At 38.5% G+C, this 25785-nt stretch overlaps 1 protein-coding gene across 3 annotated transcripts in view; it reads right to left on the reverse strand.

Annotated features, from left to right (window-relative positions):
* LOC149222258 (DnaJ (DUF3353)) overlaps nucleotides 1-25785 on the reverse strand; it is a 333648-nt gene that overhangs the window by 207506 nt on the left and 100357 nt on the right. For 2 of the 3 annotated variants that reach the window (XR_016249419.1, XM_089385331.1), the window contains exons 2-3: nucleotides 23705-24033; nucleotides 23409-23515 (exon numbers count right to left, since the gene is read on the reverse strand). Coding sequence is in view for 2 of the 3 variants with exons in the window: in XM_089385331.1 (XP_089241457.1) it covers nucleotides 23409-23515; nucleotides 23705-23856 (259 nt within the window). In the remaining variant the exon portion in view is untranslated. The remainder of the gene's footprint in view (nucleotides 1-23408; nucleotides 23516-23704; nucleotides 24034-25785) is intronic. The other variant, XM_089385332.1, reaches the window with a different exon arrangement.

Raw genomic sequence — 25785 nt, forward strand, 5'->3', positions numbered from 1 at the left:
ACTAAGTTGCATGAAACGTTGAAACGTTTCAGAGTTTCTGAAACAGGTACGTTTAGAAACGTCACCTCCCCAAAATGGAAACGTTAGCCGAAATGTCATATATATATATATATATATATATATATAGTGAATAACACATTATCTTGCAAGTAAAAAGGGAGTAAGACCCATAGATGACAATTTAGAAGGAAAACCAAGTCTATATTAACTCTCATAGATGATTACATGATGGTCGAGTTTCGGTCGAGTTTCGGCCGAGTCTCGGAGTTTCGGGTGCAGGTACGGCCCGATACACTAGGTTCCTAGAATTTTCGTGCAACGTAGGTTTATCAAATAAAAAGGCACTTATTTTAAAGAAGAAGTCCATTTTCGAAGAAAAAAGTGAATGGAGTCTAATTCGAAGATGAACAAAGAAACTATGGATTCCATATATAACTCTACATTTTGGACCAGATGTCCATTTTATTGAACAAAAGATCAATGTTTATCGATTTTTTAAAATCGCACAATACCTTGTCCAAAATGTCGAAGATTGTTCACTTTAAAAGAATATCAAGATAACGACCAGACATAAATTAAAAGATTAAAAGAAGAAATCACAAAACTTCAACAAAAAAACAAAGCATCAGAAAAGAAATATAAAAATCTCGAAGATCTCGAAGATCAATGTCATGAAAAATCAACAGAAAGCAACAAAGAAATTTGGTGTTTATGGGCCACAATGAGAAATTACTTTCACAGATAAAAAAAGTCCAAGGTTGAGAAACAAAGACTAAAACAGGAAAAAGAAAGTTCAGATCAAAGAACTAAAGGAGAATCTATCAGAAAAACAAAAAGAAAATTTGTGCCTAAAAACCCTTAATCAAAAATTATTAGAGCAAATCAGAAATTTGAATGATAAAGAGAAAGATACTAAGGACAAAGTCAACAATTCAAAAAATGGCAAACTTTCACGTCTAAGGAATCATAACCAAGCCTTACTTACGCAAATAAAGAAGCTTAAAAGTGACAAGAAATCACTAAATGACAAGTTAAAACAACTTTAAGTAGTATCGAAGTCTCCAATCATTTCAGTCCAAGTTGAAGATAAAGAAACAAACACTGATCTAGTCAAAATCGTAACTCAAGTAGAGGATAAACCTACTAAAGTGAACAAACATGCAGAAGTTGCAGTTCAAACGATGGACATTCCTAATGATGATTCGGTAGCCAACTCAACAACAACAATACCTGAAGGACATTAGGAAACAATCACTAACATGATAAGGGAAAGTCCAACCAGAAGAACTATTTATCGACATCAGAATCACAAGAGCGGACTTTTGAATCAATCTATGTACCAGTATCGCTCAGAACATAACCGACAAATTTATGTCCCCAAGAATATTAAAGTTTGTAAAATCCATTCCTATGATAACTACTCATCACAAATTCACAAATTTCTAGAGATCAAAAGATTCCGCAGAAGATTAATCTAGGATGGTCTGATCCGTTCTCAGTACGACAATTTTGTCTATCACTCGGAGCTTCATATCATCTTGTATCAACGAAGATGAAAGTTGAGAGACGCGAAGATATTCTCAGTATGCTTTGAGGACAAAGCTTCTTCAAGAGAGAGGCAATGTTATGAATATAATTCATAAAAAAATAATAAATATAAATATAAATATAATAATAATAAATAATAATTAATTAACTAATGGTTAGTTAGTTAATAATGAAGAGGCATGTCTTAGAGACATGACCATCCATGAAAGGAAACCTGCCTAGGGTATATAAGTCGGCCCTCATTCTCATTTGTAATCATCTCATATCTCATATCAAATCCTATACAATAATCAATATGCAGTTACATGTCTTACAATGGACATTTATGTCTTTGAAGTATTTTAAAGATTACCGTTGCATATACGAATTTTGGTCATTACAAGTTGGGGTCTTCTAGTTGCAATACTGGTCACTGGTTAGGGCTTGTTAGCAGCGTGCTACAACACCATTTTCTCCACCTTCAGACCTACTCCAAGATTGCGGCCTCCCTCCAACAGTCTTTGCTCCTCTTCGTTGCTTGTCCTAGGCTTGTTACCAACCCACAAACACAAGACCCAACCTCATGTGCAAGATATATAAGGCCTGCGACCTCCTGCCAGCCTTTCGGCCCCTTGTATAAGTGGATCTAGACCTGCAGCCCACCTGTAGCAGCCTCCAAGGTATGTGGCCTGCTCTTAGGAGAGACAACCCACCACAATTATGCCAAAACACCATACAGATCTGCCCTCAAGCAATGCGGCAGCCTTCCTGCTTCTAACTCAAACTTGTTAGAGACAAATAAGCCCGACCAAATAGTCCAAACCTCATTCGTCCTCTTTGTATTGAGCTCGGGTCCCTCAGATGTATTACATATGAGAAAGATGCACTTAGATATGTCTTATGCCTCCACACATGATCTCCTTTTATACTTTTCTCATGTGCAACATCTAGCCCACTCTTGGGCTCTCCAACAACAAGGCCGACTTGTTTTATCGTGCACAAACCCACATATAAACTTCAAAAATTAATATCTTGACTACTAGACCTCAGATTTGAGTGATTTTTGATGCCTTAGGTTGCTCTAGAGATCCTCTATCACCTCAAATCATCACATGTCAAAATATCCACATGGATTCACACCCATAAGCTTAGGTGCAAATCCCATACCTCGGGTTTCAAACCAACAAAGTGCTTTTGTGGCGCTCTAACCTCCAAACCCCAAACCCTAGGACTTGCAGTACCTCCTAAGCTACAAATATCAACAAAGGAATATAGAGTTTAGCAGGGATGTGATATTTTATGAAGATGTTGCCCTTGGGAAAGCAAGGGACACTCCTCCCCCTACCAATATTGGAAGAAGGGATGATGCCATGGATGAACAAGAAGAGCCTCCTATGCCTGAGCTAGAGCCTGATCTTGTTGATGATCCCATGGAACCCATGGACCCCTTGGATCCCCCTCCATGTGATCCTCCTACTAGGAAGAGACCATTATGGCTTCGTGACACTCTACAGGATGTTGAGAGACATGTTGTTGCAAGAGGAACCTTCAGGGAAAGCAAGAATCCATGTCGATACCAGGGATATGTTGTAGCTATGAGCAACATTATACAATTTGAACCATGAACCTTTAAACAAGCAGTGAAAGAACAAGTACAGAAGGATGTTGTGGCCGAAGAATATGAGTCCACCATGACGAATCATGTGTGGGAAGTGGTTCCAAGACCCGAAGGGAAATCTGTTGTGACTTCAAAGTGGATCTACAAAATCAAGCATGGTGTCAACAGAAGTGTTGAAAAGTACAAAGCGAGGTTCGTGGCTGGAGGATTCTCTTAGAAAGAGAGAAAGGACTATGATAAGATCTATGCGTTAGCTGCCCGATATACTCCCATCCGATCTATCATTACTCTTGTTGCTAGCCAGGGATGGCCACTTCACTAAATGGATGTGAAGACTGCATTTCTACATGGTATTCTCAAGGAAGAGGTATACTTGAAGCAACCACAGGGCATTGAAGAGCATGACAAGAAGACTCATGTGTGTAGGCTAAATAAAGTGCTTTATGGATTAAAGCAAGCCCCAAAGGCTTGGTATGCCCACATTGATAGCTACCTAATGAAGTGTAATGTCCCAAATGGGATATTTTGCTAACTTTGCAGAAATCTAGCTTAACCAAAATTTCTCTATAAAATAACCATCCAATTAACAGAAGATTGTCATGTAAAATAGAACAAATAGAGTGCATACAATTCAATAACACAATAAGCAGAAATAATCTTAGCTTTTATGATAATAGAAATTGGGTTTACATGTTGATATAGTAAAATAGCTGAGATGGAAAAATGGCCTCAAGAATCTGCTCCAATGTTGTGCTGGCCCTCCAAAACTGAACTGAAATGTCACTGTTGAGCTCTCCTGTGAATTTTGGATGAATTCACCAAGGGGAGATGGGTACCCGCCTAATCTCACTGAATCACCTGAGGGTTTCCGTCCTGGGGCTACTGCTAAAGTAGAGAATCGGGTTCTCAACCTCTCTTACAAGAAGAAATATAAAATCTAAGATGTCCTCCAATGGCCTCCTCCTCTTTTATAGATCTGATGGACCCCTCTAAAACCTCCTATTATATTATTATTTTAATTTTCCCTCTTTTATTTCAATTAAAATATTCCTTTTAATGCGGGAAAAGGGTAAATTGGCCACCATGTCTCCTTAAGTCACTGAAACTCACATCTAACCATCACATCTTGTAGTGCTTCTCGTTCTGGTTCCAACAAGCTATTACACTAAGGCGTTCTATCAAGTATTCCTCACGGAATGCCACCTTAAGCGTAATTAATTGAGTCAGGCCCAATAATAACTCTGTTTTTTTTTAAGTTATGGGAATGCACCAAAACGAAAGGCAAACTGTGTGGATGATGGAATATACAAAGCGAATGCCATCGAACCTCATAGAAACTCCTCAAAACCCCTCCAAAGCCCATAGGCACATTGATGACACCAACCTGCACTTGTGACCTGCCTACCCCCAACTTTGAAAGTCCATCCTAACCATGTCATAAGGAACACCAAAAAAAGGAACATTACAAATCCTCCCGCCCCAAGATTGCTTTCCCTCAAGCAATCCAAACCTGTGGACCAATCTGGTGGCCCAACACAACTGAGACCCAATGCCCGAATCCCATATGAACCATTGGGTGATGCTCTGCCTCTGTGTAAACCCACCATGAACGGACCCCTTAATGCCCGGATCCTAGACCAATCTCTGACTGAACCTGTCATCAACAAATTCTCTTGGATCCCAATACCACCAAGAACAAGTATCAAGGCTCCATGGCTCTCGTTGTGCTATAACTCCAACCATGAGTGTTTCTCCATCCACCGCGTACCAACTCATCACCTCTCTCCAATCCAACCCTTAGCATAAACCAAGATCAATCTCACCATGTTGATGTTGTGTTGAAATACTGATGAGTGGCCAGCCTACATCTTGTTGCCAACTTAAGTATGTAATATCCCTCACCTCTAAGGGCTACTGCAGTACAATGCTTCTCACTAAAAATGATACTCCATCAATAGGGTAGCAGCTCATGATCTCTTGCCAATCCAATGCATGGACACATGTGTAAGGAACAAGTCTACTAAGTTTATATGAGTCCCTGCTCAACTGATGATGCTCTATCTAGTCAATCAACTGGTTTTGTCTAAGGAAACCTACCCCTTTCTCTATAATGGGCAAAAGTGGGCAAATTGTGGTGCAAGCCATGTCTATGTACTCCTGGAGAGGGTTGCTACCTGAAAAGGTTGCAGCCTTGTTGGCTGCTACTACAATTGTTTGCACCCCATCAATGGGTAGACCCAAAGATGGATGCACTGCCAACTCCCTCGTCTAATGGGGAGCTCCATGCTCCTCTAGTCCACCAATCTCCTACAAAAATGTCCAGTCAAACTCCAGCGCCTCTTGATGACAAGTGTTTATAAATATTGCCACCCTGGTAGTTGTTTGTATATTTATCTGCTCCTCATCAATGGTTGACCCAAAAGGTGGTTGCTCATCCTCCTCAATCACGGGCTCAATATGAACCTCCAACTGTCTCTCTTCAAAAGGCTCATCATGCATACTGTGCACATCATCCTCCCCAGCTAACTCATGCTCCACCATATGTTGCTCACATTGAATCATCATTGGTGACTCACCATCCTGAATGTCTCCCATAGGTTCTCATCATACACATCGGAATATAAATCAAGCTTGTTGTCAACAACTCCACATGACTCATGCTCCTTAGAGGCATCCTCGTATGAACCCATGGACTCATCCAAAGAAGAATCCTCACCCTAAAAGTCAAAAGGAATCTTCTTCTGCTCTACCTCTGCCATCTCCTCCATATCACTCAAGCATGAGTGATTAGGCCCCCAAGGTTCCTTGCAGATGAAGCAAATACCCTTCCTCCTCAACTCATTCTTGTTGCATGATCCACCAAACCTGAGAAACTATAGCATCATCAACATCTTGCTTTTGTGCAGGCTTCCAAAGAGAACTTGATGTTGTTGTCCCACTTGATTTATTTCTTTTTCGCTGAGATGAACTTTCGATGCCAACCATACTTGATGAAAGTGAGGAAAAGGAGTTATAATTCATTGCAATTTCTATTTGAACACGCTGCATTTTGTTTTCTTTCACCTGCTTGGCATTTTTCATTTTGTCATAATCTTTTTCAAGTATCTCCTTGAGCTTTGAAGGCACCTTCTTGCAACCATCAACACCGCCTCCTTTACCATTAGAGACAGACAACAAGTGGTTCATCACTCTAGTTAAAGACCCAACAAACTCATCATTACATAATTTTCATTTCAGATGTCTCCCATGAGACCCATCCAATTTATCCACATATTTCCATGCTTCTGTTGTTGATTTTGGAGGTGCCATTGCCAATATTTCTGCATTTGTTTTGCATACTATGATTAAAATTATGAATAAATGATAAAATAATAAAATTCAAATATAAATAAAACTTGATAAGTGTGCAAATGCAAAGAGTTTAAACGTTTTAAGTTTTTGAATTTAACTAGAATTCACTTTTATTACTATATATGACAACTTAATTTTTAAAGAAATCACAACTTTACATTATCTAAATCACATTTTAAATATATAAATTAATACAACATACTCAAAAATCTTCAATCTCCAAAACTTTTTCATTATACAATTTTAACAACTAAAATTTACAATTCTAAAATTTCTAACTAAATTTTAAATAAAACTAATAAAAAACATATAAAATTTTAAAAACGAAACATTTCAATTACAATAATACTTATTCATATTAAGTTATGTAAAAATACACAAAGAGTAGCAAAGCCAACATAAATATAATATTGAGCCCATAAAATATATTGTTGTCACTTATTTTTTTATATTAAAAAATTAAACTTTTAAATGATACTTCAAAAACTATTTTAACATTCAAATCTCCTTCATAGAGTTATTATAATTATTTTTTATACTCTAGGAAAAGGATATGAATATCAAAATAATTTTTAAAAGTATTATTTGAAAATAACCAGATTTGAATATTAAAATAGTTTTTAAAAGTATTATTTGAAAATAACAAATGCCAAATGCCAAATTTGAATATTAAAATAGTTTTTAAAAGTATCATTTGAAAATAACAAATACCCAAATTTGAATATTAAAATAGTTTTTAAAAGTATCATTTAAAAATAACAAATGCCAAATTCCAAGCTCCAGGCTCTAGCTACATTTGCAATCAGTTTTTTCTATATTGTATAACGAATATATAAATGCGTGTATACGCGCTTTTCTCAAAGCCAACCAGCGTATACATCTGCAAATATTAATTCATAATTTTGCAGCTATTCCAGACTTCAGTTATACCCAGATCATAATATTTACAGAATAACACATGCCTCAGTGTTCAGATCTAGACTATACATGATCAAACCACATAATGATAATTCATTTCAAGCCTTAAGATCCCGATCGAATGTCTTGTGTTAACGCAGCCGCAGCAGCCTCACGTAGCAGCTCACGGCAGCCCTAAACGCAGCAGCACGCAGCTGCCCTCAGTGGCCTCTTGCTGCTAAGGATCGATCAACATGGAATCATCAGAGGACGAAGAGCCTCCCTCAGATAACCAGCGAGAAAATGAAGGAACGGCAAAAGCTTTCGCCTCTCTCATTCTGCAATGGGTCTCACAAAAATCCAACCATCAGCCACCAAGTTTGTTAAAAGATTGGAAGACATCCCGGAAATATCGAGCTCTTCCTTATAAAGCAGCACTCTCCCTAGCGAAACATGGATTAGTTGGGTAGTTTACAGGGTTATGGCCATCGCCCAAAACGGTACAAAAATGGGTAGAAAGGAACTGGTCTGCAACAATAAACGGAAAAATCTCAATCAGGTTTTGTGGAAGAGGATACTACACCTTCCACTTTGAAACCAAGGAGGATCGAGATCTAATATTTAGGAATGGCCCGTACTTTATGGATACAAGGGGTTTGTATCTAAACAGATGGACGTCGGATTTCGACCCAGAAATGGATATACCCAATGTCGTTCCCGTTTGGGTCAGATTGCCGCATCTTCCCCTCCACTGTTGGGGAGACGATTCAGTTAAAGCCATAGGAAATGCAGTTGGGAAATACATAGACAGGTGTGAGCCAAAGGAAAACATGCACGCATGTGCCAGAATCTGTGTAGAGGTGGATCTAGGAAAAGGGCTTCCAGAAGCCATCAAAATCAAAGTGGATCAGTGGACGCATATACAACAGCTGGACTATGAACAAATCCCCTTCAAATGCAAGGTATGTCATGAATATGGTCATTTTGCTAATAGATGTACAAAAAAAAAGATAATGAAAACGAAAAGATTGAAGACCCGGAAAACAAATGGGAACAGGTCAAAAGAAAGAAGGCAGTCCATAAACAACCAAATCCTTCTTCTACGCAGCCCTCCATATCCTCTGAGCTCCATCCTCTACCACCAAAAGCTAACAACAATTCTCTTGCTAGCCTCAATCCTTTTGAGCCACTGGATCCCTCTGTCCCCCCATCCCCCGGACCCAGATCCAGATCCCCTCATCACACTCCCTCCCCCCCCAGTAGACAGAATCCTAACTAGAAAGCAATCAAAGGAAGCTCTCCCAAATGTAGAAAATAAAAAAAAAACAGGAAGAAAGACAAACAAAGAGCTGAGGGATGAAGCAACAACAAAGGAAATGGCATTAGGAACGCAGCAACCTATGGAAACCTTCTTAGGAAGGAACACAGGAAACAACGAAAAAAGGCAGCAAAGAGGGAAAGGAGCCATGCACCACCCAACAAGCAAATAATGATAGTGGTCTCCTGGAATTGCCGAGGATTGGGATCATCCGTCAAAGAAAATGCCACAAGAGACATTCTGGCAAAAGAAAACCCAGACATCCTTATGATTTAGGAGACAAAAACAAATAGCCAAGAAACTGAAAATATCAAAAAAAAATTCAGAAATTATGAAGGTGAAGCAATACAGGCAATAGGAGCATCAGGAGGTATCTGCACAATATGGAAGAAAGGAATATGGGAATTAATACACTACAAAAAAGAACAACACTAGATACAAACGGATCTAATGCAAATCAGTACAAAAGAGAAGTATAGTGTCATCAATATATATGTCCCAAACCACTACAAGGAAAAAGAGCAATGCTGGGCCACCATAAAAGAAGCACTAAAATAAACGCAAATAGGAAAAATAATTCTAGGAGACTTAAATTTGGTAAGAAGTATAGAAGAAAAATTTGGAGGCATATATCACACAGACCCATCCAGGGATGCACTAGAAGAAATAATGGAACAACACAATTTGTTAGACATTCCCCCAAGCAACGGGAAATACACCTGGAGCAATAAAAGAGTGGGCAAAAGCAACATAAAAGAAAGGTTGGACAGAATCCTGATACAAGAAAACATAGCAGCAGCGTACAGTGCCATTAAAACAAAAATCATTCACACCACGACATCTGACCATAAACCGGTGGCAATAGTCATGGGCAAAATGGAAAATCAAGGACCACTCCCATTTAGATACAGCTCAATTTTGGACAGCAATATAGAAATCAATGAATTAATTAATGAAGCATGGGAGCCAAGAGTATTAGGATCACCACAATATATTTGGGAGACAAAACTAAAAAATGCAAGAATCAAGTTAAAGGAATGGGCAAGAGCAAATGAAATTAAGAAAAAAATTACAGCAGAGAATGGACAGCATGCAAATTGAAAAAGAAGGCAGAGAAGAAGGCAAGCAAGATTATCTAAGAGAAAAGGAAATCTTTTGGGAAATATACAGGGAAAACAGGAAAGAAGAAGAAGAGGTTAGACTGAAATCCAGAAGCCTGTGGCTCAAGGCAGGGGATAAAAATACATCTTTTTTCCATAACTCAATGAAGATTAGAAGAGCAAGAAATCAAATAGAAAAAATCCAAGTGGAAAATCAAGAGGTCAAAGGTGCGAAGGAATTTAAAAAAGCAGCCCACAAGCACTTTAAAAATTTACTGTCAGCAAAAGAAGAAATGGTTGAATATGAAGATTTCCTTCAGCACACAATAAAAAAAAAGAGATCAAAATGCAGAAATGTGTAAAGAAATTACAGAAGAAGAGGTAGTGGCGGCTATATGGAGCCTGCATCCAGATAAAGCCCCAGGGCCCGACGGATTTACAATAGCATTCTTCAGATCTCATTGGTATACAATCAGAAAAGATTTCTTAAGAATGGTGAAGAATGTTTTCAAAAAAAAAAATAGGAAGCAACACAAAATCCTCCTACCTCGCCCTAGTCCCAAAGGAGTCAAATCCCTCCACCTTCAACAGGTATCGCCCTATATCTCTGTGCAATTCCTCTTATAAGATAATAACAAAAATAATTGCAAATAGAATCAAGGAAGTGCTACCAATAATCATATCTGAAAATCAAGGAGGATTTGTGCCCAACAGGCAAATCATAGATAATGTAATTATTGTACAGGAAGTTGTACACTCTAGTATGCTAAGGCAAGAAAAAAGCATAATAATTAAATTAGATATGGCAAATGCATTTGATAGGGTCAACCATCCATATCTCATGGTTGTTCTTCAGAAACTGGGTTTCTCAAGAGAAATAATAGAAGTCATCCAGGCATGCATCTCCAGCCCTTGGATTGCCCCCCTCATAAATGGAAGGCCAAGTGAATTTTTTCAAAGCACAAGAGAACTCAGGCAAGGATGCCCTCTCTCTCCTTTCCTATATATTATAATGGCTGAAACTATAAGCAGAGCTTTGGAAAAACAAAGAAAAGGAAGAAACATTACAAGGCTCAGAATAGCAAAAAGAGTAAAAACAATCAACCACTCACTTTTTACGGATGACACCCTGCTGCTGGGAGGGGCATCAACAATAATAGCAAGAAGGTTCAAAAAAATTTAGATGATTTTTTACAGGTTTCAGGTGGGCTTCTAAATAACACAAAATGCAGAATATATGGATGGAACACCCCCCCAGAATCATGTAAAGGATTTCACAAATATTAGAAATCTCAGTACAGGAAAATGGACCCATTTCTTTTATCTGGGACTTCCAATCTCAAAAGGGAACATGAAGGCAGAAATATGGACTAAGCAGATTGAAAAAATGAAAAACAAAATTCAGAGTTGGGGTATGATGTGGTTAAATTTGGCAAGAAGGGTTATTTTAATCAAAGCACTCCTTGCAACACCACCTGTCTACCAATATGCAATAATCATGGCACTATCAAGTGCACACAAACAAATGGAGTTAATCTTAAGAAGCTTTCTATGGCAGGGGGGGACAAGAAAATAAAAAATTCAGCCTGGTGAGGTGGGAGCAAGTATTGCTACCTTACGAACAAGGAGGCCTTTCTATACGGATACCTAGACTCATGAACGCGACCCTGGGAATGAAGATAGTATGGAGATTGATCACGGGAAAAGAGAGTTGGTGGAAAAAAACTCTCATCTCAAAATACATGGATGGTTGAATGGAAAGATTGCTCAATGGAAATATCCCAACAAGACAATGTACCCAAGCTTGGAAGCTAGTAAAAAAAACAATTCCTCTAATGAGTAGCTACATCTCTAAAACCCCAGGCAATGGAAAAACAATATCGATATGGGAGGACAGAATCAGGGGAAAAGAACCACTGAAGACTCATCCAGAAATAGAAGGCATCCAAGAGTGGATGAAAGGAAAAGGTATTAACACTTCATTCTCAATTTCTCTATGGAACCAAAAGGATTGGCAAGACTGGAAACTCTCAACAATACCTGCAAATCTAGAAGGGCAATGGAGCAAAATTAGGCAACTCCTAAAAGAGGCAGCACCAATCAACTATGATGAAGAAGATGGATACCTCTGGGATCCTAGTGGCGGGCATTATACAGTCAAGACGGGATACAAAATCCTATAAGAACAACCAAACCAACAAGATTGGGACCCTTGGAAAATAGCCTGGAAATCTGAAAGCTTGCCTAAGATCAAAATGTTCATCTGGACTCTTTTAAAAGGGAAGGTTTTAACCAGTGAAGAATTTTAAAAAAAGGTTTCCAAGGTCCATCAAGATGTCCATTATGCCAATAGGCTGAAGAAAACATTCAACATTTATTTCAAGAATGCATTTTTTCCAAAGAATGTTGGCAACAGCTTATAAGCCCCCTGGAAATAAGAATAAATTTTGAAAAGCCGTTGTCGGACTTTCTACAAACTCTAGAGAAGGCCTCTCCATATACAACAAAGAAGAAAGTCACTATTCAAAGAACATGGAAATGCATCCCAACAGTACTATGCTAGCAAATTTGGTTGACAAGAAATAAGTGCATCTTCAAAAACCAAACTCCAAGAATAGGGAAAACTCTATCAAAAAAGTGGGGATTAACTTCTGAAATCCTCAACGCTAAAGGAACAACACCAACAGATCACAACATTCTACAACAAGAAGAGCGAGATTGACTCAGCAAAGCCATAATAAATAACAATGGACAAAAAGGACAAAGGAAAGCAAACTCAGGAAATATTTGGAAAATAAGAATGAGCGAAGAGGAACTAGAAATTTGGAAAAAAAATCAGAGCAGATACTGCCTCTACTTTGATGGGGCCTCAAAGCATAATCTGGGAAAGGCAGGGGCAGGGGGATTAATCCTTGATCCTAATGGGAGAGAAATTGTCACATATGAATGGGGACTTGGACAAATCTCAAATAATAACGTTGAAGCATACAGCCTGTTGATGGGATCAAGAATGATCAAAAAAAGAGAAATACAAAATCCTATAATAATAGGAGACTCGGCTATAATAATAGAGGCAATGGCACGAAATAAAAGCCCAAGTAATGAGTTCATGAACAGAATTCTCAGAAGAATTAGGGAGAACCTTGAAGACTCTGGCGATGTAATCTTCAGACATGTCTTGAGAACACATAATCAACATGCAGATTATTATGCAAATCAACTAGTGGAAAAAATTGAAGGGAATATCCGTGAAAATCAGGAGGAATATCACAACTCAGTCCCTTAATAATCAGCAAAAGATCATAAGTATGAGGATCCCCAAAAATAAGGAACAAAGCACAATGATAAAAGAAACAAAAAATAAATCAATAGTCAAAAATCATCAAAGGACACTCCACTACAGACAAAGGCAGAAAGTCACGAGAATGCAATGGAAACAACTCAGTAGTTCAGAAATTCGCATGAGTATAGGAAGGCAGCAAGATTACAATCTTGGTTACGAGAATCATGCTGCAGACCACCCCATCGAAGGCAGTCACTAGAGTGCTCAGAAATGCTATAAAAGCAGAAGGAAATCAAATATTTCAAGCAAGTGTTTCATGCAAATTTGTGCTCACGCAGAGTTTCTCTGCTCCCCAGTTCAGCGATCAGGGTCGTCGCCCTCTCCAAGCCCTTCGTGCAAATCTATTACCTTCCCTGCCTCTCTGCGAATTAATTCGCATGGAGCGGAGTATTCATATCGCATCGGCGGATTGTTAAAAGGGAGAGAGAGTCGTCTGATCGATAGATCAACAGATCTAACGGTCATCGCATGGGGAAGGCACGCGGAAGATAGCCAGCAAAAAGGTGGTTTTTATACAGGAAATGGTATTTCGGGCGAGCAAAAAGTAGTAAGTGGTAATTCGGATTGGGCACCCAATTCCATTAACTACTCGACACGTAGTAGCGGAGGAGAGAGGAAAAACAGTTTTTCGGTCGAGTAACCAACATGCAAGTGGTCCACCCGAAATCACTGTCGGTTGTCGGATCCAGTGGTGATGATCAACGGTGGAGGATTGTCGATCATTTTGTTGACCGAGTGAAGTCACTACCGTCGGATCTAAAATCAGATCAATGGCAGAGAGTTAGATTCGATGGAGTGATGGAGGACAGAGATCAAAGCGGCGCAGGGAAATGCGATGAAGTATGGACCGTTGGATCAGAGAGCTGGCAGGGAATGAATGTGCCGATATATGATGGGTCGATACTCCGATGGCTGATGAAGCGTCGATCGGAGATTGGAGAATACAAAGGAGCAGTGCTCCCTCGGAAGGCATTAGGCAAAACTTGACCTCAGTTCTATTATGTCACATTCAGAATAGCAGTCAGGAAAGTGCAGAACAAAAGAAGCGTGGACAGCAACAGTGAAGGAAGTAGTCTCAGGCAAAATAAGACTCAGGAAGCATGGCGATGTAGAAAGAAGAGATCATGGATCTAAAAACCAAATGCAAGCATCTAGAAGAAGCAGTGGCATACTACAAAAATAATACAATGAGCATTGAAGGAGAGAACTCGGTCAATTACGACAAGAAGAACCAGCCAACTCAGGAACAAACAGTCTACAAGCCATGAAGAAGTTACAGTGAATCTATGATTTGTAAATTTACTCTCCTAGTAAGTTAGTTTGTTAGGCAGTATTCAAGAATAGGCATAAAAATTCATGAAATTTTGAACTCAAGCATAGGAGATGGGACTGCGCTCCCATCTCATTGCTCAGTTTACTATCATACTAAAGTCGATTGTAATAGGAGCTTGCTCCAACACAGCTTTTGGTAATATATCAACTATCCGACCTTGTTAAAAAAAATGAATATATAAATTTATGATAAATATTAAAAACTAATTTTCAATTTTTTAATTAGTTATATTAAATAGCGTCATATTTTTTTTTTTCTAAATAAGACTGAGCTATTATATTACAGCAAGAGCAAAAATTACATCAGCAGTATTACAACAGGGCCGAGGCCCTGTAAAACTTGTCCTGGGACAGACAATAGACTCAGGAGTATTCATTCCAGGATTACAAAAGAGTGAAACCAGAGCGACACTCATGTAACCGACACATGGACTGAAGCACAAGGAAACTGAAACAACAGAAACACATGGAGGAAGAGACAATAGTAGATAACCGACACCATAACAGAGATGGACAGAGATACATAGTGACAAAGTGCAAACACATATATGATCGCGAAGGGAGCTGACAGAGAGAAAAATTCATGCTTTGAAACCTGGAGCGCGAGCTGGGCATGCTAATCTTCTTCAGTAGTTTGCGGTTCGTCCTCCATCTTGCAGCAGGGAGGCTGGTGGATGGCCTTACCAGCATTGCGCTGCACAGGTTCACTCGGGCCTGCTCCAGGATCTTGTACAGGCCTCAGCATATCAACGGCGGGAAATTCCATGTCCACTGTGGGTACAATCCCAGAAATACGCGGAGGGTTGGCACGAGGAGCCTCATCTTCACCCCATGGATTGCTGCAATGCTCCACTGAAACTGTTACGAAGAAAGTGGAATTGGACAAAGTGCATGGAAGGCGGTATCTTACCATTGGGTGCTCAGTGTGCCCACATTCCATTCTCTCTGGAAGTTCCGCCACTCTTCCTCTGCCCGAGGGCCTTCCCCTCGGTCGTCTGCGTTCAGGAGATTCTTCAATTGAGGAAGAGGGAGAAGGGGCTCTACCACTGTAGCTGCCACGCCGACTGGTTCCCCTTTGGCGTTCACGCTGCATACTTAAAATGAGCGGGTGGCGAGTGTGCTCACGCGGATTGTCCCTCTGAACCAGACTCCCAATCCTCCAACTAGACTGCGGATAGCAGGTTTGCAACACCGCCAATCTCCCAGGTTCGCAACCAGACTGCACGTATGCCCTCCAATTGCCCAAATCTATGGCCTCTAAACCATCACAGTCGCTCTCAGAGCCTGAATGAGAGCCGAAACAATGAGCCTCCGCCACTTCCCTCAAGACTAGAACAGGAGCAGACGAGAAATGCGAGAGAATGTCCGAGAACTTCCGGCTATGAAGCGCCATGTTCCGTTTCTCAAGGCGGACAGTAAATGTCGAAGGGACGCCTCTGCAATAAACCATATCTCTCCTCCTTAAATGCTGCATGCTGGTATAGTTATGGCGAGTCCTCCTAGTGTACGTGGCTTGTCCGGGCGGACACATGCCCTGCTGACAAGCCATGAGCCTTGTGTAGCAAACAACCACCCGCATCCGGGGATTAAATAGCGTCATATTATAAATGCCCAAAAGAAAATAATGTATATTAACTCGTTAATGGGAAAACATAAACACCAAACACGTCTGCAATGATCCACCAAACATGATAGTTAATAAATGAAGAGTTTATATCTTTCCTGTGCTTAATGTTTTTTGGATGGATGCTACTTATGTTATCTTGTGTGTTGCGTGGATGCAGATTCTGGATTCTCACATTCCTCCGGTGCAGCAACGTCTCCCCAAGTAGAGCCAGATGTTGACCACTTTGTGTCAACGACCCCATAGCAGTACACCCCCTTGTTTGCAAAAGGGATATCGCCTGATTGATGTACCTGTATCGTCCATTTATCATCATCAGCCTGATCATCATGTTATAATGTAAACCCATTATGCATGTATATAATGTAAATAATCTCAGCAGACCCGTCTCATGTATGTAACAACATGGGTAAACCTACCTTTCTAATGACGATCTCTTTTCTAGGAGGTTTTTCGTCTCACCGATTCATTTTCGCATAATCGGCAGAGTTTTTCCCTCCAGTATTACCCCAAAGCTGGAATGGATTTTGTCACTAGGATCTTAGGCAAGTTCTAGTGTTCTAGATCGAGTCTATGTAAAAGTGATTTGGGAATAATCCTAACTATTTGGTTAGATTATTTTATTACAAATTACTTTGTCTGCTGGATTATACTTGTGTCGCAAAAATGGGTAGTCTCTAAGAGTCTATTACAAATGGGTTTCCCCCCTTATGATGTAAAAAATATGTAAATCATGATGTAAAGTGTCTTGAGGGTTGGAAAAAATAATTTATTCCCTCATAAGTTAATTATTTAAATTTAAGTCCTAGGTAAATTTTAATTCTAAGTCCTAGGTAAATTTAAATTCGTCAGTCCAAAGTCAATTTTTTGGGGAAATTAACTCAAAAATTCTATTTTTGAGTTAATTAAAATGGCATTTAATTAAAAATTCGAATTTCCCCAAATATTTAAATATTTCGACAGATGAGATTAAAAAATATTTTAATCTTTATCAACGATCGAGATTTCTTTGACGAGGATCACTTAAACTAGTCGTCGGAGGATTCATCTTTAAATAGGAAGTCATTTGCCAGTTCATCAATCCGATCTCTGAGTCGTGTGCTTAGCAAGAAGCTCTTGTGTAATCTTTTTCTCGATAATAAAGAAAGACTTTGGGGTTAATTTATATTGATGTTACTCTTCATGGGAATACTGTAAGGTGTTTTATTTTCATGCATAGTTTTTTCTAAAGCCATTAATGATAGCTTCTGAAGAGTGATTTGAGTACAGATATCTTGCTCAGTCACTGGAGTTTGAATAATAATCTAAATTTTGAACATAATAGCAGGTATCTCTATTTGTCTAAGTTTTATTATTATTTTCTCGCTCTATTTTTATGGCTGGATCGATTTTTGTAGGAAAATCTTGATTTAGATCCTCGGGCGTTAGGGGAAGTTTTCAGTTGGACGAGCCAATTCTCGATCTGTGTTTCCTGAGGAGCCCAGCTAAATTAATCATGGGCTTATCATAGGATTTTTTTTGTTTTATTGATGCATAAGGGTTTGGAGCTAGTACCTCAATTCAAAATTTAAAAAAAAAAAAATTCTTAGCAGCATAATGATAGATCTGGCTACTTAGAGCCTTCAGTTTGTAAATATTCTATTTTTCTGACGTGGGTTTTTGGGGTTTTCAATTTCAATTGTATATCTGGTTCTGGGTGTTTTGTTTCTGTTATTGCAGGTACAGATTTGAAAGGAAAATTGTATTTGAAGCCAGATCTAGGCCCCGGAGGGTAAGATCTGGCCTCAATATCATTTTGTAGTGGCATTATTCTTTTTACAGTTCGAGGGCTTTAAAATTTTAAATCTGTGGATTTTATAAAGAAATCTGAAGCAGAAGTGTACTGGTTTGAAACTAAATTTTTCCAGGTTTGTTTTGGACTTTTTGAGGCTACCATTTGTTGCCTAGAAGCTTCTTTTTTTTCTGTTGCCTGGGGTTCTCCATCTGCCGCAAATTTCAAATTTTTTTATTTACTACATTGTCACAACTCCTCATCCCACTTCACATTTTGTTGCCAATCTTTTGCGTCCACTTCTTTCCGACAGTTCCCTCAACCTGCATTGTCATTCCTCTTCCGTTGTTGTCTGTGTTTTTGTCCACAACTGCTCCTTCAACCTGCAAATCAAAAAACGTAGCCTTGCTGCTTCCCGTCCCTCCATCGCTGCATATTCTTCTTCATCGCTTTCTCTTCGCGCGCCCTCTTTCCCTCACTACTCACTTGCGCGTGGATCCATTCACGTCCCAGCTGCTCCACAACCTCCGTGTGCTCCTCCCTTTCTTCCTGTGTGGGCTCCATTTCCCTCAAATCCCCGCATTCGCATCCCTCATCGCTACTCGCCTTGTAGCTCCTCTCCCTATCGACGTCCTTGTGTATCCTTTCGTTTCCTTGTTGCTCGCCCATCAACCTGCACACTAACCAAAGTTCATCACTGCAGCTCCAACCTCCCTCGCTCTCCTTCATGTATCCCTTCTCCTGCCACTGTCAAAGTCTGCCTGCATACAAACATAAAAATTCGATTTCCTTTTATTTCTTTGTTATGAGTTAGGTTTTGTCTTGTTTACTTCCATTTCATTTTTCCTTTTTTTAACTTTTCTTTAGGTTTTAGGTTTCTCATTAAATCATTTTATTTTATTTCTCTTTTTATATTTTTTATTTTTTACTTCGATTTGATTTTATTTTTTGTTTTACATTTTTTTTTATTTGTTTGATTTGGATTTTGATTTATGTTTTTGATTTCTTTTTCTTTTTTTTAAACATTTAAAAAACTTAAAAAAAAAAACTAAATTTTTCTTTCTAAATTTTGGTGACTTTGAAATTTGCTAATAAAATAAATCAAAAGGAGAATTTAAGCTTTCACAATTAAAAAATTATTTTTTTATGTGGCCTACGGCCCATAAAAATTTAAATTTAATAAAGCTCTTTTGATTTTTATTTTTTTGTCACATTCAAAATTTTGATTAAACATTTGCCACGTTAAATTTGCTTCAAGAGCTTAGCACATTAAAAATTTACCTAAAGGATAATTAAATTCTAATCTAAAGTTCCTTGGTATCTTTTTGTGTTAAGTGTAAAATTTTAAAGGAAGAATTTTGTGGTATTGATTTCTCTATTGTCAAGTGCGCTTAATAATCTTTTAAATCGCCTCTAAAGATTGACTATAGGAGAACAATAAATTTTTCCAGATCTAGGTCATTAAAGAAAAATCATTTAAATTCTAGGATTGTGAATTGCAGTGAATTGCTTAGCATGTGGATTTCATGGTTCTTCATGGTATTTAGATCTTTTGGAATTTAATTGCTTTACTATTTTTCATGTTAAGATCTTTGTTTCTTCTGAATAGCTTGATTGTGTTTCTTCAAGTAGGTTCGTGGTTAATTGAACATATAACGCACTGGTCTAAAAATCATTTCTATCTCGTGGTTGTGTTTTATTCATCTCAGTTAATCATAACTTGTCTCATTTTCATTAAGTTATTTAGCCTTAAGTCTCCTAGAGCCTGTGTTCCATAGGTTTCCTCCATCCATTTACCCGTAGGGACTACCCCCCTTGACTTGTCTAAGAGAGAGTCTAGACGGAGTGAGTAAGAATTAGAGTGACAGCCCTTACTCTAAGCGTTGTCGCGATGCCTGGACACTTTTTGCGACAACAGTTCCAACCGATTAGATACCTTGGTCAAGTATCTAATCTTTAGCATTGCGCATGCTATGACTCTTCATAGAACATATCACTTTGAGTTCATCCTTGTACCTACATATATATATATATATATATATATATATATATAATTATGAATACCTCCCTAGTTAAGAGGGAGTATTGAAGAATGTAACTAGTGTTGGTCTTCATAATTGTATTTGAGTCATGATGTAATATATTTGTCAAGAAAAATAAAACTATTATAAAAAGAAAATTTATTTTATTTTATGAGCATGGGTTTCATGCTTCTAGGTCAAGCCTCCATTGTAGGCTTTTAGGTTTGTCAAAAAATCAAAGTCATAGACCCTTCTTGGGCTTTGCATGTCAAGAAATGCAATTATTTTGTCATGATTTCCTCCACTATCAAGTCAGCCTACCCACAGTTGAAGTTAGCCTAATAATGGAGCCTCAAACCACTATATATAGCCATGAACTCGACCTTGTTTGAGAGAAAGAAAGAGATGATTCAATCTGCAATTTTAGAGAAAAGAAGAAAGTGTGAAATACTAAGGGAAGCCTCTATCCAATCATCAAAAGGACTAGCGAAGAAGACAAGAAGTCTAGCGAGAGAAGAGAGTCTGAAATTTTGTCAAATTCTATCACATGTGCAATGAGACTAAGATAATTGCAGGATCGAGCTCCAGGATTGCAGAGAAGGCCGAAATTTTGTTGAAGAGTTGATGTTGATTAAAGGAAGATTTTAATGAAATTTTGACTTGGAAGGTTGACTTGATGGTTGAAGGACAGTCTGTAAGATCTTGGTTGTCTCAATCTGATTTGAATCTACTAGAGTTTAACTAGGTTTTTCCCCTCCATAGGTGTAGAACCTGAAATTCGACAATTAAATCAGAGAATTTATTTTAAAAAAACATAATTGTGCAATTAGAAATTTAAACAGTATAAAGCCCTAATTTGAAATGTTACTCAGAGAATAACTGGAATTTTAAAGAAGAAGTTAAAATTTCAGGAGAATACCTGGTAATTACCAGTTGAAGGTGTTGTTGTTCCTGCTACCGTAGTTACCAAACCAACCTTTACCTCCCAGCCTATCTGGGGTCTACCTGTACGGTCCCCAGATCTAGAAGTCGAATCTTCTAGCCCCCATGACCATCGTTCCAAGAACAATTAGGCTCAATGTCTTCCTTTGATGGCTCCGTTGTAAGTTTCTATCTTCTCTCAGTCTTCCTCCCCTCGTCTCTGTGTATTACCTTTCTCCTTATACCTTCCATACCACCGTCTCCATCTTTCCCCGAGCCTATTGTCTCCTTTACCTTCCAGCGCGTGGAGGAGCAACTTGGTCATCTATCTCTCATGGCTCTCCAAAGGTTGTCTCATTATATTGATTATACACAAACCTTTGTAATGTATCCTTAAATTCTAATTCATACTTATAATGTTTTGATTTAATCCTTACTCATAGTTTTATCTAATTGTATACTTTAATTTAAAATGTTTTATTTTAATTCAAATTTATTTATTTATTTTTAATAAATTTAATTACTTTTATAACTTTAATGCATTTATAAATTTAATATATATATGTTTTTTTTATTTAAAAGGTATTTATATAGGTGTACAAGAGTCGTACCCATATCAAGGTCCTACTTGATATATTTATAATATTCTGGTGAGTTAGGAATTTATTTCGATAATCGATTCACCAACCTAAACTTACACATTTTTCCATATTAGCCAGTAAATATACTAGTGCAATACATGCGGTTCATGCATATATAGCTATCATATGCATGTCTCGTATGCTTGCTAATATTCCAATGTTCCCTGTAATTCGATGGTTCATTACAATCGGGGTTTTGGCTTGGTTGAGTGCCTACATCTTGTGTTCTTTGTTGTGTTTGAGATCTTCATTGATTGGCATTTGTCTTGATGATAAGAATATAATAACTACATAGAAGAATGATAAGAAACATCACATGAAAGTGTCAAAGACAAGAGAAATCAATTTAAATAAGCCCTAACCAAGCTGCCCTAGATTTCTCAACATAAGGTGGGGCAGTTCATCACCCACCAGTGGTTGGGACACTCATGGGTTCCTTAATGACGTAAAGGGCACTCATAGGGGCCCTAGGAACCAGGGTGATGGCCATAATGATAGGGGGTGGAGCTCATGTTTGGCTTTTGCCCACGAGCTAAATTTATTGTCCCGACCATCTTTTGCAATTTGTGGTACATTTCTTGTTGTATGTGGTCATATTATGCTTTTATCTTTTTTTTAGTTGCATCAACATTTGGGGCATCGTTTCAGACCCAACCCAAGGTGTGGACAAGGAGAAGAGGATGTTAACACCTTGTGGACCCAATGGACAAATGTGGCCCCAGATAGGGAAAAAAGTGAAAAGGGCTTGTAATGAGCGGAGGGGAGTGAGATATATGGCATCGGGAAGCAGAACCACGCAACCAAAATCAGGATTTCCCATGTAGTGCCACTCCTACAGCTAATAGCCAATAAAAGAGATCCCACAGGACTAGGATTTAGGATTAACTCCCCCCAGTTGAAGTAAGGGAACAAGAGTATAGTCAAAGCCCTTCCTTCTTCCAAATCACCCAATAATCCATGCCCAAGTGTGCCCAAGAAAAACAAGCATAACACCCAGTTAATAAAAGATCATACCTTTGGGATTGGATGGCCCACCTTCGAACATATGATCATGACAAATGAGTGAGGGTACACAATGGTTGGCTCCGGTGGCGAAGAATAGTAGCACATCAAAGCTATCAAGGGGCTAGCACAGGGCTGCTGGCTGTCGGTTGAAGACAAATCTAGGATAAAATTTATCCTATGGGATCACTCGTTAGTGGTGGGTAACAAATCCTACACAACTCTTGGTCCAAAGAAGTCCCTCATCAAGTATTTTTGATAGTCTCCGATGGAGTACAATAGCATACAGCTTCAAGAAAATGTGGCCCATCATGATAGTCTGATAGTTCTTTGGATCAGCGCTGGCCCTGATTTGTGTATCAGGTGGATAGTATGGTGAGACGATGTGGGTGGGAATCCTAATCAAACCATGTGGTTAAGCAGATCAGTGATATATTGGACCAATTGATGAACACCATGCTTGAGAAACTCTGCCTAAGCACCTTCCTCATCTACTGCCTTGCTTGTGTTCATGTCCCATATTCCTTATTGAATATCGGAGTCCCATAACATGTGACAAGAAGATGGGGGAGAAGTGACTAGGACAGGGGGCTATCCAGGGACATCATATAGGGTGGTAGTATGAGTGAACATAGACTGGGGGTCAAGATCAACGTGTGGACCAAAGTAATGGAAAGCAAGACATAACTCAAGGTTCCAGGAAAGCAATTTACAAAGGAAAAAGATCAGCAAATGTAAAACATGCATCTTATTGTCATAATAATTTAAAGCTCAACAGCTGCAGATATGGGGTAAAGTACATAATGAAAAATCCCTACAAACAGGTGCCAATGGGATACTTCAACATCTTTCATCATCTTATTTGCATCCATTCAAGATAGCTAACTTAACAATTTTTTGAAAAAATTATAACATTATGTAATAGAAGCTTCAAAAGCTTACCAGACAAGTCCCCATATTTACCACCAAAAGAAGCATCCATTGCACACTTTGTAACAGAAAGGGATTGCTGAAGACATGGTCTGGATACTGTGGCCTTCAAACAGTGTCTGCAGGAATTGAATAACATTGTGCCCTGACATCAGTGCTACTAAATAGCAACTATGAGAAAACATCATATATAACCATACTTGAACAGATGTAAATGCACAATTCATACATAGACATGTGTGAGCGTACACAAATGATAAATATCCGTAAAAATGTAAACTAGCACTGTTTTAATTCCTACATCCTACCTCTGAATCTTTAAGCCAAACCCAGATTTCTGTCCATACAGCCTAGTTGAGCAGCAAGCTGAAACTTGTATTCCAGCCAGTTTTGATTGCTGTGGAAATAAAGGTGGTCTTGATGCCTCGAAAAAATTAGAAGAAACTGCTGATAAAGACATTTTAATTTAATTTCAATCTGATTCTCAAAGAACGTTTTTCATCAGGATCTCCCAAACACAGTTCAATGTTCTGTCAACCCAACAATATTAATCCTTTCTCTCTTAATGCATGCGAAGCTCTCACCCCAGGAGAGCATAGCTTCAACTTAAAATGACCTGAAGATTCAACAACCAGACCTACAAAATGTCATGGGAATAACAAGGTCATTTCAACAGAAGTGAAAACGCTGAAAACCATATGAAAGAATTAAATGCTGTAAATGATAAAAGATAATATCACAAAGTTGTAACCTTGCACAGCCCTGAAAAGGAATGTCTCAGTTATAATGCCCTACTCTTAAATGATAACAGTAAATAAATCAAATTGGAAAGTCAATGAATCAATGAAAATCCTGTGTTAAACTTCAACTGAAGAATGAAAAACAAAAGCAAAGATATATGTTTCTTTACTGCTGCAACCAAGGACATCTTCGTATCCCATTCTGTTGAACTAAAGCAAAGGCATTAACAGTATCCAAAGCAATCCCAGAAGAATGGGCGAAAAAATAAAATACCTAATAGAAAAAAAGAAAGAGAACATTTCCCTTGATCACTACAACCAAGTTTTACCCTGTAATGTCCATAACTGGTTACAAACATTCTAAGAAAAAAATGCAAATATGCATGAATAATATGCAAAAAGCACAAGAGTCCATTATGCCTGAAGTTACTACATTGGTTAACGACCAGTCCATACTTGAAACACATAAGGGGCAAGAGAAAGAGCATTTACTGGAATAGCACAGATGCAAGCCTACTAAAGCACTAAGGGTATGTAAAAATCAAACCTAAGGTTGTCTGGACATTGGGATTCACATTAAAGGAATAGCACAGATGCAAGCCTACTTGAGCACTAAGGGTATGTAACAATCAAATCTATGATTGTCTGAACATTGGGATTCATGCCTTTAGAGACATACATCTTCATCCAAAATTCCCATGGATATCCTGCAAAAATTGGTGAACTATGGTTGTTATTGATGTCAACCCCAGCAGCAGCCAGTGGAGCCCCGCCTTTAAGGAAAAAAATGACAACGAAATCTAAGGTCCTTTTGGTTAATATCACCTTCATTGGATTCTCCTCATCATGCTGATTCCAACGGTATGTGGTATGCCACGTCAGCCCTCACGGTTTGAGAAATATGCTTGTTTGAAGATGATAGGCCCATCTCATGGTCAATAGCCCCAATCTACTTGATGATGTGGCAGCCTTCCTTTGGCTAAGATAATAAGGCTTTTTCACCAAGAAATAAATTATTTTTTATGTTCACAGAGGTTGTCAAATTTAGTTTAAAATTTGTGAGGGGTTTTCATTTTGGCTCATAAAGAATTTTGAATTTTAAATAAGTAGCCCTCAAAATTAAAATCAGCCTCATCAAAGGGGATTTTGCCTCCATCAAATTGAATTTTAAAATTTTGTTTTCCCTCCAATTCTTAAGTCAGTTAACCCTCTTGGACGTCCTCCAAAAACTATTTAAAGGTTCCTATTCGCTTCATCAAGGCATGCATTTGAAAGAAAATCAAAAGGCAAGTGAGCTCCGAGATAGTTTTCAGCCCTATGCAGTACTAGTAGATCAGACGAGAGGCTGGTTTTGGAAGGTTTTTGTGACTGTAATTGTCTTAAGGGATTCGGGCCTATTAGAGCATGGTTTTGTGCTTTTCAGCTTAGGGTTTCTAGACATCGGTTGGGCTTTTTCAGAGTGTTTTGCAGGTGAACTTGCATTGAATACAACTTGCTCTGAAACAATTATATGCTTGCATCAAGGTCTAAGCACAAGGAGGTTTCGTTGGGCTATTCTGGGCACACGCTTTTGATGGTCTCTATGAACTGTGGCATCATTTGAAGACTAAGACTATGATATTAGATATCCAAATTCAAGTGACTAACTG

This window comes from Pinus tabuliformis, chromosome Q (assembly GCF_031772625.1).
Source record: "Pinus tabuliformis cultivar Carrire ecotype Pingquan chromosome Q, CPIR1, whole genome shotgun sequence".
NCBI classification, from domain to species: Eukaryota; Viridiplantae; Streptophyta; class Pinopsida; order Pinales; family Pinaceae; genus Pinus; species Pinus tabuliformis.